This window comes from Oncorhynchus gorbuscha, linkage group LG14 (assembly GCF_021184085.1).
Source record: "Oncorhynchus gorbuscha isolate QuinsamMale2020 ecotype Even-year linkage group LG14, OgorEven_v1.0, whole genome shotgun sequence".
NCBI classification, from domain to species: domain Eukaryota; kingdom Metazoa; phylum Chordata; class Actinopteri; order Salmoniformes; family Salmonidae; genus Oncorhynchus; species Oncorhynchus gorbuscha.
This window is the reverse complement of record NC_060186.1, coordinates 53,293,728-53,306,562: the sequence shown is the minus strand read 5'-3', so window position 1 is coordinate 53,306,562 and position 12,835 is coordinate 53,293,728. Positions and strand designations below refer to the sequence as shown.

The 12,835-nt window shown below is 39.7% G+C and overlaps 2 protein-coding genes across 16 annotated transcripts in view; both read right to left on the bottom strand.

Moving 5' to 3' along the window:
• The window catches only part of LOC123995103 (adhesion G-protein coupled receptor G6-like), a 70,927-nt gene extending 66,054 nt beyond the window's left edge, over positions 1–4,873 (bottom strand). For 7 of the 14 annotated variants that reach the window (XM_046298421.1, XM_046298427.1, XM_046298424.1 and 4 more), the window contains exon 1: positions 4,539–4,872. In XM_046298421.1, the coding sequence (XP_046154377.1) occupies positions 4,539–4,540 (2 nt within the window). In that variant the 5' untranslated portion in view covers positions 4,541–4,872. Of the gene's footprint in view, positions 1–4,538 lie in introns of all 14 variants that reach the window. The other 7 variants (XM_046298432.1, XM_046298434.1, XM_046298433.1 and 4 more) reach the window with 4 other exon arrangements.
• A 3,077-nt stretch (positions 4,874–7,950) lies between these two features.
• LOC123995101 (vacuolar protein sorting-associated protein VTA1 homolog) overlaps positions 7,951–12,835 on the bottom strand; it is a 45,105-nt gene continuing 40,220 nt past the window's right edge. The window contains exons 7-8 of one of the 2 annotated variants that reach the window (XM_046298419.1): positions 11,735–11,815; positions 7,951–9,629 (exon numbers count right to left, since the gene is read on the bottom strand). In XM_046298419.1, coding sequence (XP_046154375.1) covers positions 9,484–9,629; positions 11,735–11,815 — 227 coding nt within the window. In that variant the 3' untranslated portion in view covers positions 7,951–9,483. The remainder of the gene's footprint in view (positions 9,630–11,734; positions 11,816–12,835) is intronic. The other variant, XM_046298420.1, reaches the window with a different exon arrangement.

The window sequence follows — 12,835 nt, the reverse complement described above, 5'->3', positions numbered from 1 at the left end:
ATGCTGGTTATCGTCTTATAGTCATACACATGCAGTAACACAAATGACATAAATACACAGACACTTACAGTATCTTTATTCATACTGATGGGTCTGCAATTGGAGTCCACTTTCAACATTTGAATTATGTATCTGTGGTATGGAACCATATTTTTCCGCACAACGAGGGACCACAGCGAAGCAGATGCAGTTTTGTTATATAATGCTAAATAATTATCCCATGTCAGTTGTAATGACTTCCAGAGTTAGACAGCACCAGTGGTAAGTATCCGACAGACTGCATCAGTGTGGTGGTTCATTCAATGCTCCTTGTTTGAATTTCACATGAAAATGGCATTATAATAACGAAAGGAAAATACACCAATTACTGTCATTAGCCATGCCCATAATAACCAATGTGGCTGTTTTGATCTCTGGGTACATACAGTATATACAACCCTCTTGCCTGTAGACTTTACATTCCAGGCATATCATTCAGTTGATGGATAAAAGCCGTGTCTTTAAAAGGTAATAGATAAACGAAACAATTACATAGGAAACGTCCACATTGTCTGAGAGGAGTTCACCATCGATATATAAAAATGTATACACAAGTCAGTCAGCATAAATTCACTCTAATCTTATCTAACATATGCGCAAGTGAATTCGATCAATCACAAACAAAACAAGCAAACAGTACAAACCTAAACCAGGTTCACAGCAAGAATACAGAATGAACAATGCAATGTGATGGGAACAGAGAAGAGACAAATAGCAAGCAGAGTCAGTCAATCCATTCTTCTTAACACATTGTATTGCTGGGTCTCTGCTGTCCAGATACTGTACACCGATGTGGGCTTACTACAGAGATACTACAAAATCAACCTCTTGTCATGTGAGGATGTTTCTATTTGGTTTCTAGGTGTAATGTCTCTCTGAATTCACACGTGACCCATGACCCCCATCTGAATCGGAATCTGAGTCATTTGAACATTTCTGTGTCACCTCGTTTTCTAACGTTCTCCCAATCAACTCAAGGCCACACAAACAAACCTCTCAGTCAAATTACAGTATACTCCAAACCCAAGTCATTTCACAGAGCTGGGTTAGCGACTATTAGCTACTCATATGGTTGAGCTGCTGTGGGCCTAAACTATAATGGACAGGATGGAGCATCTGCCAAGAGGCCCTGTTCGCCTCCTCAATCTTGGAGGGGAAAGGGCCTCCTCTGTTAACATCCACTACACTGAGCGAGACTCTATCTGGACGGACTGCTTTTCCGCTTTACCAAACACTACTTTCATTAGCTAATAGCCACGTCTGGTCTGGGCTTAATTGATACCAATTACTCTAGGTGGTTTTTTTGTTTGTTTGTTTTTCCCCCTATAGGGTGGATCAGCTTAATATTGCGGAAAGAATATTAGTCATTTCCAATCCCCCATATTTTTGGGGTAAATATCTATATCCATACACGCATGCATATATATACACACACATACTGTACATATATAGACATACATACTTTTAAAAAGAATATACCTTTATTAGTATTCCCCGCAAACCCTACCGCCGATCCCCCAATTGAAGTAAACTAATAAACACTTCTGCTTCTACCTTCAATCCATACATCTTATACACATTCTACAGACACAGTCTACTTTACAATAGTTCTCTCTTGTTTGTTCTTAGTCCTTCCTCTATTTCTGATGTCCATCCAGTTCTACTTGTAACTATGCTATTTCACAGAAGTTCTGAACCTATATACATTTTACAGATCCCGTATGTTTTACATTGTTTATCTTGTTATTAGTCCCACCCTTTTCAGCTCCATTCAACCCCTCCCATCTGTCTCTCAACATCCATTTCGGATTTCTATTTGCCATATATTTTTCAACTGTCAGTGATGCTTCACAAAATAATTGAACCTTCCTATTCTCATAGCTTCTACAGATTGTAAATGAAAAATAAACATTTTTGCTAAAATAATGATTATATTATTGATTTATTGACTATGGCTTTTCAAATCACCCAGTATTGCTATCTGTAGTGTTAGTTCTAGGCAAATGTTTCAATTCTTCAGCCATTCCTGGACCTGGGTGTTCACCGGTACTCTAGGTGTTGCCTGAGCTCTGGGTGGTGCTGGAGGAAGATTAAAAATAACATTTCAAAGCTTCTGTGAGTCTTTCTATGTTGCATTTTCTCAGTAGGTAGTAGGTATCACCCATTGAATGATTCCTGAAGAGATGCAATCACTGTAGTCACGGGATAGTAATTTACTGACATCAATGTGATCCTGGTGACTCAGAGCATCTTCGCAGCGACAGGATCAGAGTATGGAAAAATACCAAACCCTCTCCCTTGCTTCAATTAAGGACTTTAAATAACATTGTTATATTCACAAAATCCACTAAACTTGACCCACTGTTGTTTTGTTCACTGTGTGCCCTCCCAAGTTCACTGCGTCCTAACTCAAAGCCCTGCCAGGGAACTCACTTAGACAAGATGATGAGTATCGCAATTCAACTTCCTCGCAAGCAGAAGGAGCACCGAGAGAAGTGATATGGAGTTTATATATAGGCCAACCACACAAAGGCCATGATCCCTGGTCATATTTTATTCAGACAACAGTATTTTACCTCATCACGTTCATCATGGCTACCAGGAAACAAAGATCAAGAGAGGTGATCTCATCAAGAGAAGGAAGGAAAATCCTTTCTTATAGTCATTCAGAAAACAATACTCAGTAGTGAAGAACTGGCATGTTTACGACTCCACGACCTTATAACTCCACGACCTTATAACCCCACGACCTTATCTCAAAGGACAGTCAATATTCTTTCTGAACAGACTCAGTATAAACAGTACAAATATGGCAAAGTAGACTATACAAATTTCACACAAAAAAAAGCCACGAATATACTTTCTCATAATTCTAAAGTCATCCATTGTTACTTTGACTATTCAAATAAGTAACTAATATGGCTATTGGAAATGATTGGTTGTGATTGTGTTGTACAAAGGAAGGAAACCTCTGAAATAAAGTTGACATTTCTAACAATCCCCCTTTTTTTATTTAGTAGCCTAAACAGTCGAGTAGACAGTAGCCTTTCAAATGTAGAAGAAAAAAATAAGGAAGTGAATTACATCTTTACACATATTTTATAGCATTAGGCCTAGAGAACAAGACTCAATTAATTGCTTATTACATTAATTCATGCAATTCCTGACATTAGAGAAAAAGTGTTCTTTGTTGACAGTTGTTTCTCTCAAAATATGTAAATATGAATGCAAAACAAGCAGAGAGAGGTCAGTGCTTTGGGTCCCATGGAGAACACATACAGACTGATTCATCTGATGGCTAGGGTGGATTGATGCCAGGCCCTCATAATAAAAAATGGGCAGTAGTAACATAGATGAAGACGGTATTATCAATATCCAAACTAGTAGGAATACATGTTTAGGGTGTACTTATAGTAGAGAAGACTGGTTGGACAAGAGTCATGAACCATCTCCAGACACATTCATGACGATAGCTAAAGGACTGTCTTTCTCACCCTTCACAGAGCTCTCCTTTGAGGATGCCTTATAATGGTATAGTGTCATCACTGAGCTGTTGGTCTCAGGATATGAGAGCCATCAGATTAAGACTTTGATTTTTAATTAAATCCCCCAGTTCTTTAGAGTGACTGACATCAGCCACCTGGGGCAGGTAGAGGCTATTCATCTTCTTTTCAACAGATTCTCTATGACTTCATTTCACATCTCTTAATATTCGCTGTCCTGTCAGAGAAGTCCCACATTGAGGACCTGGTGGAACTAGCTGGAAGCTGTGAGTTCAGTCTGTAATCGTTCAGTTTACATCACCTTTTGGAACACATTCTAGGGTTGTGTAACACCAGCGAAGAACATTATAAGAACACTCATTCAACAGCAATTTCTCACATGCTGATTACACTTCAGAAGAGAACACATGTCAATGTATCGTCTTTATGAAGATACAAAAATCTGGTAGAAATTATATATATTTTTAAAACGTGGCATACATCAATACAGCATACAGAGAGATGAGGAAATAATCCGAATTCCACTCATTTTATTGTTCAGTAAGGTCAGTAGTGTGTTCAGTAGAGCTAGGCAGAAAAATCAATGTTAGTGAAAGGCTGTTCTCTATAATGTAAGCTACTTTCACTTCCTCTAAAGTAGTTGAGTTGACTTTGTGTCATCATCATGCAGTTTGCATTTAGCATGTAATAATTGACCATGTCTTGAGTGCTATTGAACATGAATTTATGAAAACCCTATAGCAATATGGCCAGCGGCGTTACATTAGCAGTCAAATGGGTTAACTATACAGAACAAGATGTTGACTGTGTTTTGAAAACATTATGACCACTTAGAGTCAATGGGCTAATTAATAGCAAATAAACACAAAGTGTAACAATGTAACATCCATGAAGTTATCCTCTGGTCACACTCAGAACAATCTCTAAGACAATGAAAAAGTCCAGCATTGACAATAACGCCATGAGCAATCTTTTTTACATTTTTAAATAACTTACATTATCTTATTGGAGAGGGAGCTGGTCTCCTTGAAGAATCATATTATCTCCTCTCCTGTCGTCCGACTGGAGTTTGCAGTTTTGGAAAACTTTTGGAAACTTCTTCAAATTCGTGACACGCCGACGTTTGAAAACTTAATTCAGGCAATCACAATTCAGTGTATAAACGCTAAACACGCACTTATCCCAAAGTCGAAACTCAAATCGATTGATGAACCTTTTCCTCGTCCCGCAAGATGCTGGAAACAGCAGTAAAGCTGTTTTACCGTTCAGGGCCGTGTCCTTGCACACAGCTAGAGGACGTTCTCTCTCCCTCTGGCGCCCCACCCTCAACTAAAGCCAGGCAGGCAAGTCCCAGGGGTTAAGAAAATGTGCTCAAAATTCTACAAACCCATCCAGAATTCTACAGCAGTTGCTTCTCCACCACACTGTGAAAATGGACAAATTGGACATTCACAGATTCCACATAATTAGGTCCCATGATAATTGTTTTATTCTGTGTCTGTGACGCTTACAAGCATGTACTGACAGTAGGCCATGCCACAATGAACGTAAACATTCTTTAAAGGGGTAATTTGCGATTGCTACATATTTTTTTAAACTTTAAAATTCATTATACACTGAGTAGTCCATATTGAGTTGCAACCCTTTTTGCCCTCATAACAGCCTCAATTCGTCCGGGCATGGACTCTACAAGGTGTCCAAAGCATTCCACTGGGATGCTGGCCCATGTTGACTCCAATGCTTCCCACAGTTGTGTCAAATTGGATGGTATCAAGAATAGTGGTGGACCATTCTTGAATCACACGGGAAACTGTTGAGCGTGAAAAACACAGCAGCTTTGCCATTCTTGACACACTCAAACCGGTGAACCTGGCACCTACTACCATATACCGTTCAAAGGCACTTACATATTTTGTCTTGCCCATTTTCTCTCGGATTGGTACACATACACAATACATGTTTCAAATGTCATAAGGCTTAAACATCATTCTTTAACCTGTCTCCTCCCCTTCATCTACACCGATTGAAGTGGATTTAACAGGTGACATCGATAAGGGATCATAGCTTTCACAAGGATTCAGCTGGTCAGTCGATGTCATGGAAATAGCATGTTCCCAATGTTTTGAAGAATATCTTATAAATGCTTAATGAGCTTAGTTCAACTGTCTAACACCATCAGAACCCCAAACCCCCAAAGTTGTGTTATAGATCTGTCATTCTCATTGAAAGCAAGTCTAAGTAGCATTCTATGTGCGTTATTTCTATGCTTCCCGTTCTTAAGTTTTTGCCAGTATTACTTTATACCAGCTTCAAACAGCTGAAAATCAATATTGTTGGTTAGGGAAAATATATTTCACCGCGGTTTAGATGGGACAATGATTATCTACACTATACTTGCTTGTTTTGCCACATAAACTGAAATGAACTATTCGAATTTTAGCAACCATGAAATTGCAGAGTGATTTCTGCATAGTGCATCTTTTATGGAATCTATTGAACTGAGGGAGGACAGGACTGAAACAAGTTCCTGCATAGTGGAATTTAGTGTGTAGGCCATGAATGATCCAAGCAATTTGCTTTCAATGGGAGTTTAGAATGATCTTCCTTTGAGATAACTTAACAGGGTTGGATATTTGAATTCAGCCTGGTCTCATAGACTAGCTGTAACATAGTAAACATACATCTAGGACACTCAAATGAGTACGATATGTTATGTTTGGTTACATAAGACAGGTTACTAAAGGCAAACATGAAAGGAGGATGGTTGAGTGGGTGTCTGTATTACGTGAACATCTAGCTATCCAAATTTGATCACGGACAACTTTATCATTTTAGCTAACTAGCAACTTTTCAACTAGTTATTACTTTTGAGCTACTTTGCAACTACTTAGCATGTTAGCTAACCCTTCCCGTAACTCTAACCTTAACCGTTTTAGCAAACCCTTGACCTAACCCCTACCCTAGCTAACGTTAGTCACAACAAAGTAGAATTCATAACATATATGTTTTGCAAATTCGTAATATATCATACGAATTGTAATTTGTAACATAGCGTACAAAATGGAAGGACATCCACAAATGAATACCTACCATATGAAACATAATATATCATACTAAATGGAGTGCCCTGGACTCAAGTACAGAATCATACAAAATGCATGCCTCATACACTTTTTCATATTTTCGTTCTCCAAAGCCATCAATTTTGTGTAGTTGAGGTTTAACCACAGCCAAAATACAAAATGATATGTATTCTATTGTTGATCAAACTATTGAGTTTATTGTAGCTCCTTAATTGGGTTGGGGGGTTCTATTAAGATAATTAGACATGACAAATCTGTGAATGAAACTATGGGAAGCACTTTATCCCATCTTCCAAAACATCCCAAAATAGAATAGAACATTGACAGTTTTATGGCGTGACAATACAGCTATAAACTAACTTTCAGATATGGTTCCCTAAATGATGGACAATAGCCTGGCAAAAGTGATTCCATTTCCAGTTGTGAATGACCTATACAGCTGGGGACACAGCTGTTTTATAATGGCGGGGAGGCTTTAAACTATTCCAAAAGCCAAGGAAGTAGCTGTTCTCCTACCAGTACATAATGAATCACAACAAAGGGATGATCAAACCCAGCTGATGTTCCCACAGTACTGTCAAGTGAGCTAAATAGGGCCAGTATTGATGTCATGTGAGCAGTGTTTACATTGTGTGTATGGGTGGTATACTAACCATAACAACAATATAAATTGAAATGTTGCAAAATAACTGTGGAAAGCAATACATGTCTGCATCTTGTCCCCATGACCTCCAATACTTACCATGCCTCAAGCCACTCATTGGCTGACTGGACATGGTGCACAGAGTTAAGGTGCAGTTGTTCACGGTCACAGAGAGAGAATTACCGATTTCAATTGACGTGTGACTTTTCTCCCCCATCAACTACAGCTAGAAAAAATACGTAGAAGGAATCCACCTGATTTTCATTTGCATCAACACCATGCCCATCAACAAGGAAGGAAGGGACTCAGGCAAATACAGATGCTGCTGGTGATAGCTCAGCCAGTCGAGAGATAAAGGGCCAATGCCCTTTGTATAACTCTTAAGGCAACATGCAGGCAATGAAGTAAAACAATGAGCGTGATGACATCAAGAAACTAGGCATAGTAATCACATTGAACAGGTTGAGCAAACCTAAACATGACCCCAGATGACTAATTGTTTATTACCTGAATTAGTAGAAGCCTAAGGACACTCAAGGGACTTGGTATTCATGGTACCTCTCCTGTCTCATTCATATTTTAATGGAGTGTAACCTGATTGACTTAATGATCAAAAATGTGCTGGAAGGTATCAGTGTGGTATTTTCCAAATGTAGGACTCAAAAATGTCAGTCAGGGATCATGCAGTTCATTAAAAGTTTAATTTCCAGCATTTCATTTCAATGCCCCTTGTAATGCAGCAGGAGACTCCCTGGTGAGATTACAAATGTTCTAAATGAAATTGTTCACTCCTTTCATCTCATTGATTTACACATTTATTTAATATGTTGAGCCTTCAGAGTGAACATTCCACAGTGAGGTTCACTCAATTATCTGCTCTTAGAGTTTCAGCACATTTTAATAATCGCTAATGGCTGTACATTACAGTTCAATTACTGTTATCAAACGAACACTAAAAAGGGAGAAGAGAAGGTCATCTTCAAAGCTTGGCTACATAAACAGAGCAAATGAGTTAAATACATTTCAAGTGGAGACAGCAGTCGAGAGGGATGTTGTGTTCTGGATAAATCTATTCAAATAACCCATCAACAGACTGTTGCGGTCTCTACGGTGTGGAGCACTGGCATGCTTCAATATTTCCCAGTTCAACATCACTATGGAAATGTATGAAATGATGAACAATAACCTAAATACTTTAATTGATGTGTTTTAATAAAACGGGAAAATGAGTCCTTCGTTTAAGTACACATCGATACATGAAATGAACAATTTAGAAATATTATAAACACAATATTCACTCAATAAACTTCTGCATATTTGAGGATAGACCAATCTACTGCTCAGTCAAAGATAAGAGCATCCAAAAGTCCAAGTTTCCTGAAGGGAAGGGCTTTCTACTAAAGTGACAATACTTCTCTATGGGGCGGTTTCCTGGACACAGATTAAGCCTAGTCCTAGACTAAAAAGAATGCACAATGGCTAATCTCCATTAAAATAGCTTTTTAGACTAGGACTAGGCTCAACTTATGTCCAGGAAACTAACCGTATATGTCCCCTTCTTGTTGAACAAAAGTCCTCCTCAGTTTTGTTTACTAAAGCAGACAGTATCAGTATATACAAACAGGTCACCAACCATCAATCAATTTACACATTTTATTTAAATTGTGTTGATGCAGAAACGACAGTCCTTTCACCCGAGAAAACAAGGCAAATAGATACTGTATTGAAAACACAGTAAAAGAGCAGATCAATGTCGCCTGAAAATAGGGGATTATATCTACTGTCTACTGAAGCATTGGGATACTTTACTGTACGTAAAATTGACGAGAAATGTGGTATTTTTTGAACTGCAACATGAGCACGTTCCCAAAACGTGCATGCATACAAAAGTGTTATCAAACCACAGTGAATAGGTTGTTCGTGAAAACTAATATAAGGAGTATATTAGCAGGGGATAAATACACCGTTTTAACATACAGGCTCGGGAAGTATTTAGTGAGCAACTCACTAGTTATGGACAGCCATGATGGAAGCTCCACAGCAGGAGTCCAATATGGAGACACAGATGTCATTGTTGTTTACGTTATGTTGGGACAGAATTGCTTTCTTCAGACGGATACAGCTGGGGTTGCTGTAGATTATAGGGTAATGGTCTCAGTTCTTCTGGGCCAGATCAGCGATGTAGTAATACAGTGGCGCCGGGGGACAATGGGTCTCATTCTTTGCCAGTGGTAAGCAACTTCAGGGCCTTCTGCAGATTCTGCACCGCCGTGCCCACGTCTTCGTACTGCAGGGCGCTGCCGGCGTACTTACAGTACTTCTGAGCTCTGGTGTAGTCCTCTGGCGTGAGGCGCACGTCACCTGCCGAGACAAAGAATAAGGAGTTCCTTTGAGACAAGTGTAATTATTGAAAATAAAAGTTACATTCTATAATGTGATCTCTTAATTAAGAGAGATTGTGTGTGAGTAACACACGCCGCTCCTATTTGACTCCCTCACTGACCCGCCCTATTAGGTCATAAATTGTCTGAGGCAGACCAGGCTGAAACAGCTCTCTGATTTCTCCCTTAACTCAAAACGTATTTCACAAATCCAACCACACTCTGCAATATCACCAGAATTTGAGACACTGGCCATAAGTCCCATGACCATTTTTACAATATAAGACACTATTTAAAACTCTTAAAAGAACCATGTCGGTCTAGACACATATGCTAAGCATTTTTAGTTTCTTCAGAATTCAAAATGTTTTAAAGCACATTTGTGGTAACATGAACATAAACATTGAATGGTGTCTTTCAAAATGATAGGTTTCTTGTGTATATGTTAACTAATGTTACTGCCTATTTATCGGTATGGACAATGACTAAGAACATGTGGTTTTGCAACATGTTAAAAACTAGAGGGAGGAAAAACTGAGGTGAATAATAACATGATTGAGGATACTTGCTTACCCTTTCACTCCGCTACAGTGAGTGATATACTAAAATATGATGATCATGGACCAAATTTCCCCAATCTTGCATTGTCTACCGGTGACTGTCCCATTTACAAAAAAATGTAAATAAACATTACGGGCAAAAAGTTTTTCATGTATTAGCCACATGGCAAGGGATGCATTTGTGGCTTGCCACAAGAATCTCCCATTTACCAGCAGGCATTTAAATGATAGGGTTATGCCGAAGTTGGGTAGATTCTGAACACTTGTGGGCATTAAGGTAATTTTCTAACCTTGGCCCTTCAGAATATACCACTATGCAAATGCTGTTCCATCTGAGGAAAGATTTGCACAGCTCTGAGGGTGGTTACTCTACTTAATATTTGGGGGCAGGTTAAATGGTCTGGTCAAAGACCATCACTGCACTCTCAGCTGTTTTCAAAACATCGCCTAAAGCCTCCTCAAATAGAGAAACAGAATATTCTAACGTTTATCGGTTTCTTCTTATTTTGCTTGGCTTTGAAGGTCATAAATTAAAGTGATACTTCAGGAATTTGGCAACGATGCCCTTTATTTAGATCCCTAGAGTCAGATTAACTTGTGCATACCATATTTATGTTTCTGTGTCCAATATAAAAGGCAGTTAGAGGTAGTTTTGCGAGCCAATGCTAACTAGTATTAGCACAATGACTGGAAGTCTATGGGTATCTGCTAGCATGCCAGTCATTGCGCTAACGCAAGTTAGCAATTGCGCTAGTGCTAGGATTGTTTCTTTAAATATTATACTATATTATACTATATTATTATTATTATTATACTATATTATATTATAATATATTATATTTATATTCTATAAACTTCTAGCAGCGAATTTTAAAAATGTGCCTCAGTGTATTTGGTAATGTTATGTAAATAAGGTATGCCGTTTTAATTTTTAATACATTTGCAAAAACTTTTACCTTTGTCATTATGGGGTATTGCGTGTAGATTGATTATGAAAAACATTAATTTTATCCATTTTAGAATAAGGCTGTAACATAACAAAATGTTGAAAAAGTCAAGGGGTCCGAATACTTTCCGAATGCACCGTATGTCCTGTGTAACACTATCACACTGGCTCCTGCTGCGTAAGCCATGTAATTATCACCTCTCATGACAACCAAACGCTGTGTTTTCTGCTCTCTATTCATTAACATTTATTAATGGTGCATTGTCATGACACTGCAATTGGTAATGTAGTCATTTTCTTTTCATCAGCCAGTGATTATTTGGGTTTTGTCTGTGGTCATATTTTTCCCACCAGTGCTGGAAACCAAGAGCCCGAAGTCTGTTTTCCATAAAGCATTTTATGAGGAGACCTGCCATGTGCCAGTCTTTCTCTACCCCTCACGCCCCCCACGCCCCCCCTTCGTCTCTTCACAGCCAGGTGGTGGTGGTTTTGGGGTGTTTGTGAGGCGAGTTGAGCCCCAGGGTGCCTGGTGAAGGGACGGGGGTACTATGCGGTCCCTGTCCTGTTCTCACTCCTTACCTTCCTGAGTGACACTCTGCAGTGAGGGGTCGACCACTGGAATGCTTCGGGGAACAGGCACTGGTTTAATGGCTTCTCCTGCTAACACAGGGGAACAGGGCAGAGTTAGTCCAGTCCACCTCTCTAGTCCACCCAGAACCTCTAGAGTCCAGGAAAAACAACACAGGGCACTTTCAACTTCTGTTACGCCACAACCAAGAAATGTGTTGGCTAACGCTGGGATATGACTTTATGATGTATAAAGACAAGTGGTTTGAATGCACTTGGAGACCAGGCCACAGTCCATTCACTTCAACCAAACGGATGATTGACTGCAGATCTATGATGAAAACAAGGTGACATTTGATGATCATAATCTGGAACAATGTTAATTTTTCTCCTCACAGCCAATTGTTAGACTCCTGAAACAGGTTCCAGCTACATTGGTCCAAAAAAACAAGGAAAGTCCCGGGGGAAATCTGTGCAGATACATTTCATGTGTTTGTATTGCAGGATCTGGGGTTTGCAGCGTGGCGTGTCGGCCCCCAATTCAATTAGCGCCTGGGCACCTCTGGGGTCACTGGGTGGAGACCAGTCATTTCCTCTGTGCCTGGGAGCCAGTGGGCTAATCACAGAGGACACAGGCAGGCCCTGGGCCTCCGGGGGAAAGCACCCTATCAGGGCTTCAGAATGGACCCTTCTCTCACTGACCCCCTGCCTTCACCCCTGGCTCTGCTCTGACTCTGATCTTTAAAAAAAGGTAGAGAGAGAGAGTGATAGCAGGGAAAACAGGAAGACACGCAGGGTAAAGTCAGCAAGGCCAAGACCAGGACAGACCTCTGCCACCCACGGCCTGCCAAGACTGAGTCAATAAGGAAACTATGATAAATCTCAACTGTCCATATTACATCCACAACCTATGTTGATGTCCTTTATCATCAACAGCAACCTTAATGAGCCTGTGGCATATTAATAATAACCACTAGAGAATGAATAAACAAACATATATCATTGGTCTTTGTCTGGTGGGGCTGTTACAAATGACTGAGTGTTGGCTGCTTTGTGTGATTCAACGGTCCCCTGGGTGATATGGGACACAAGTCAGCCGCAAAGAAAGCAGTC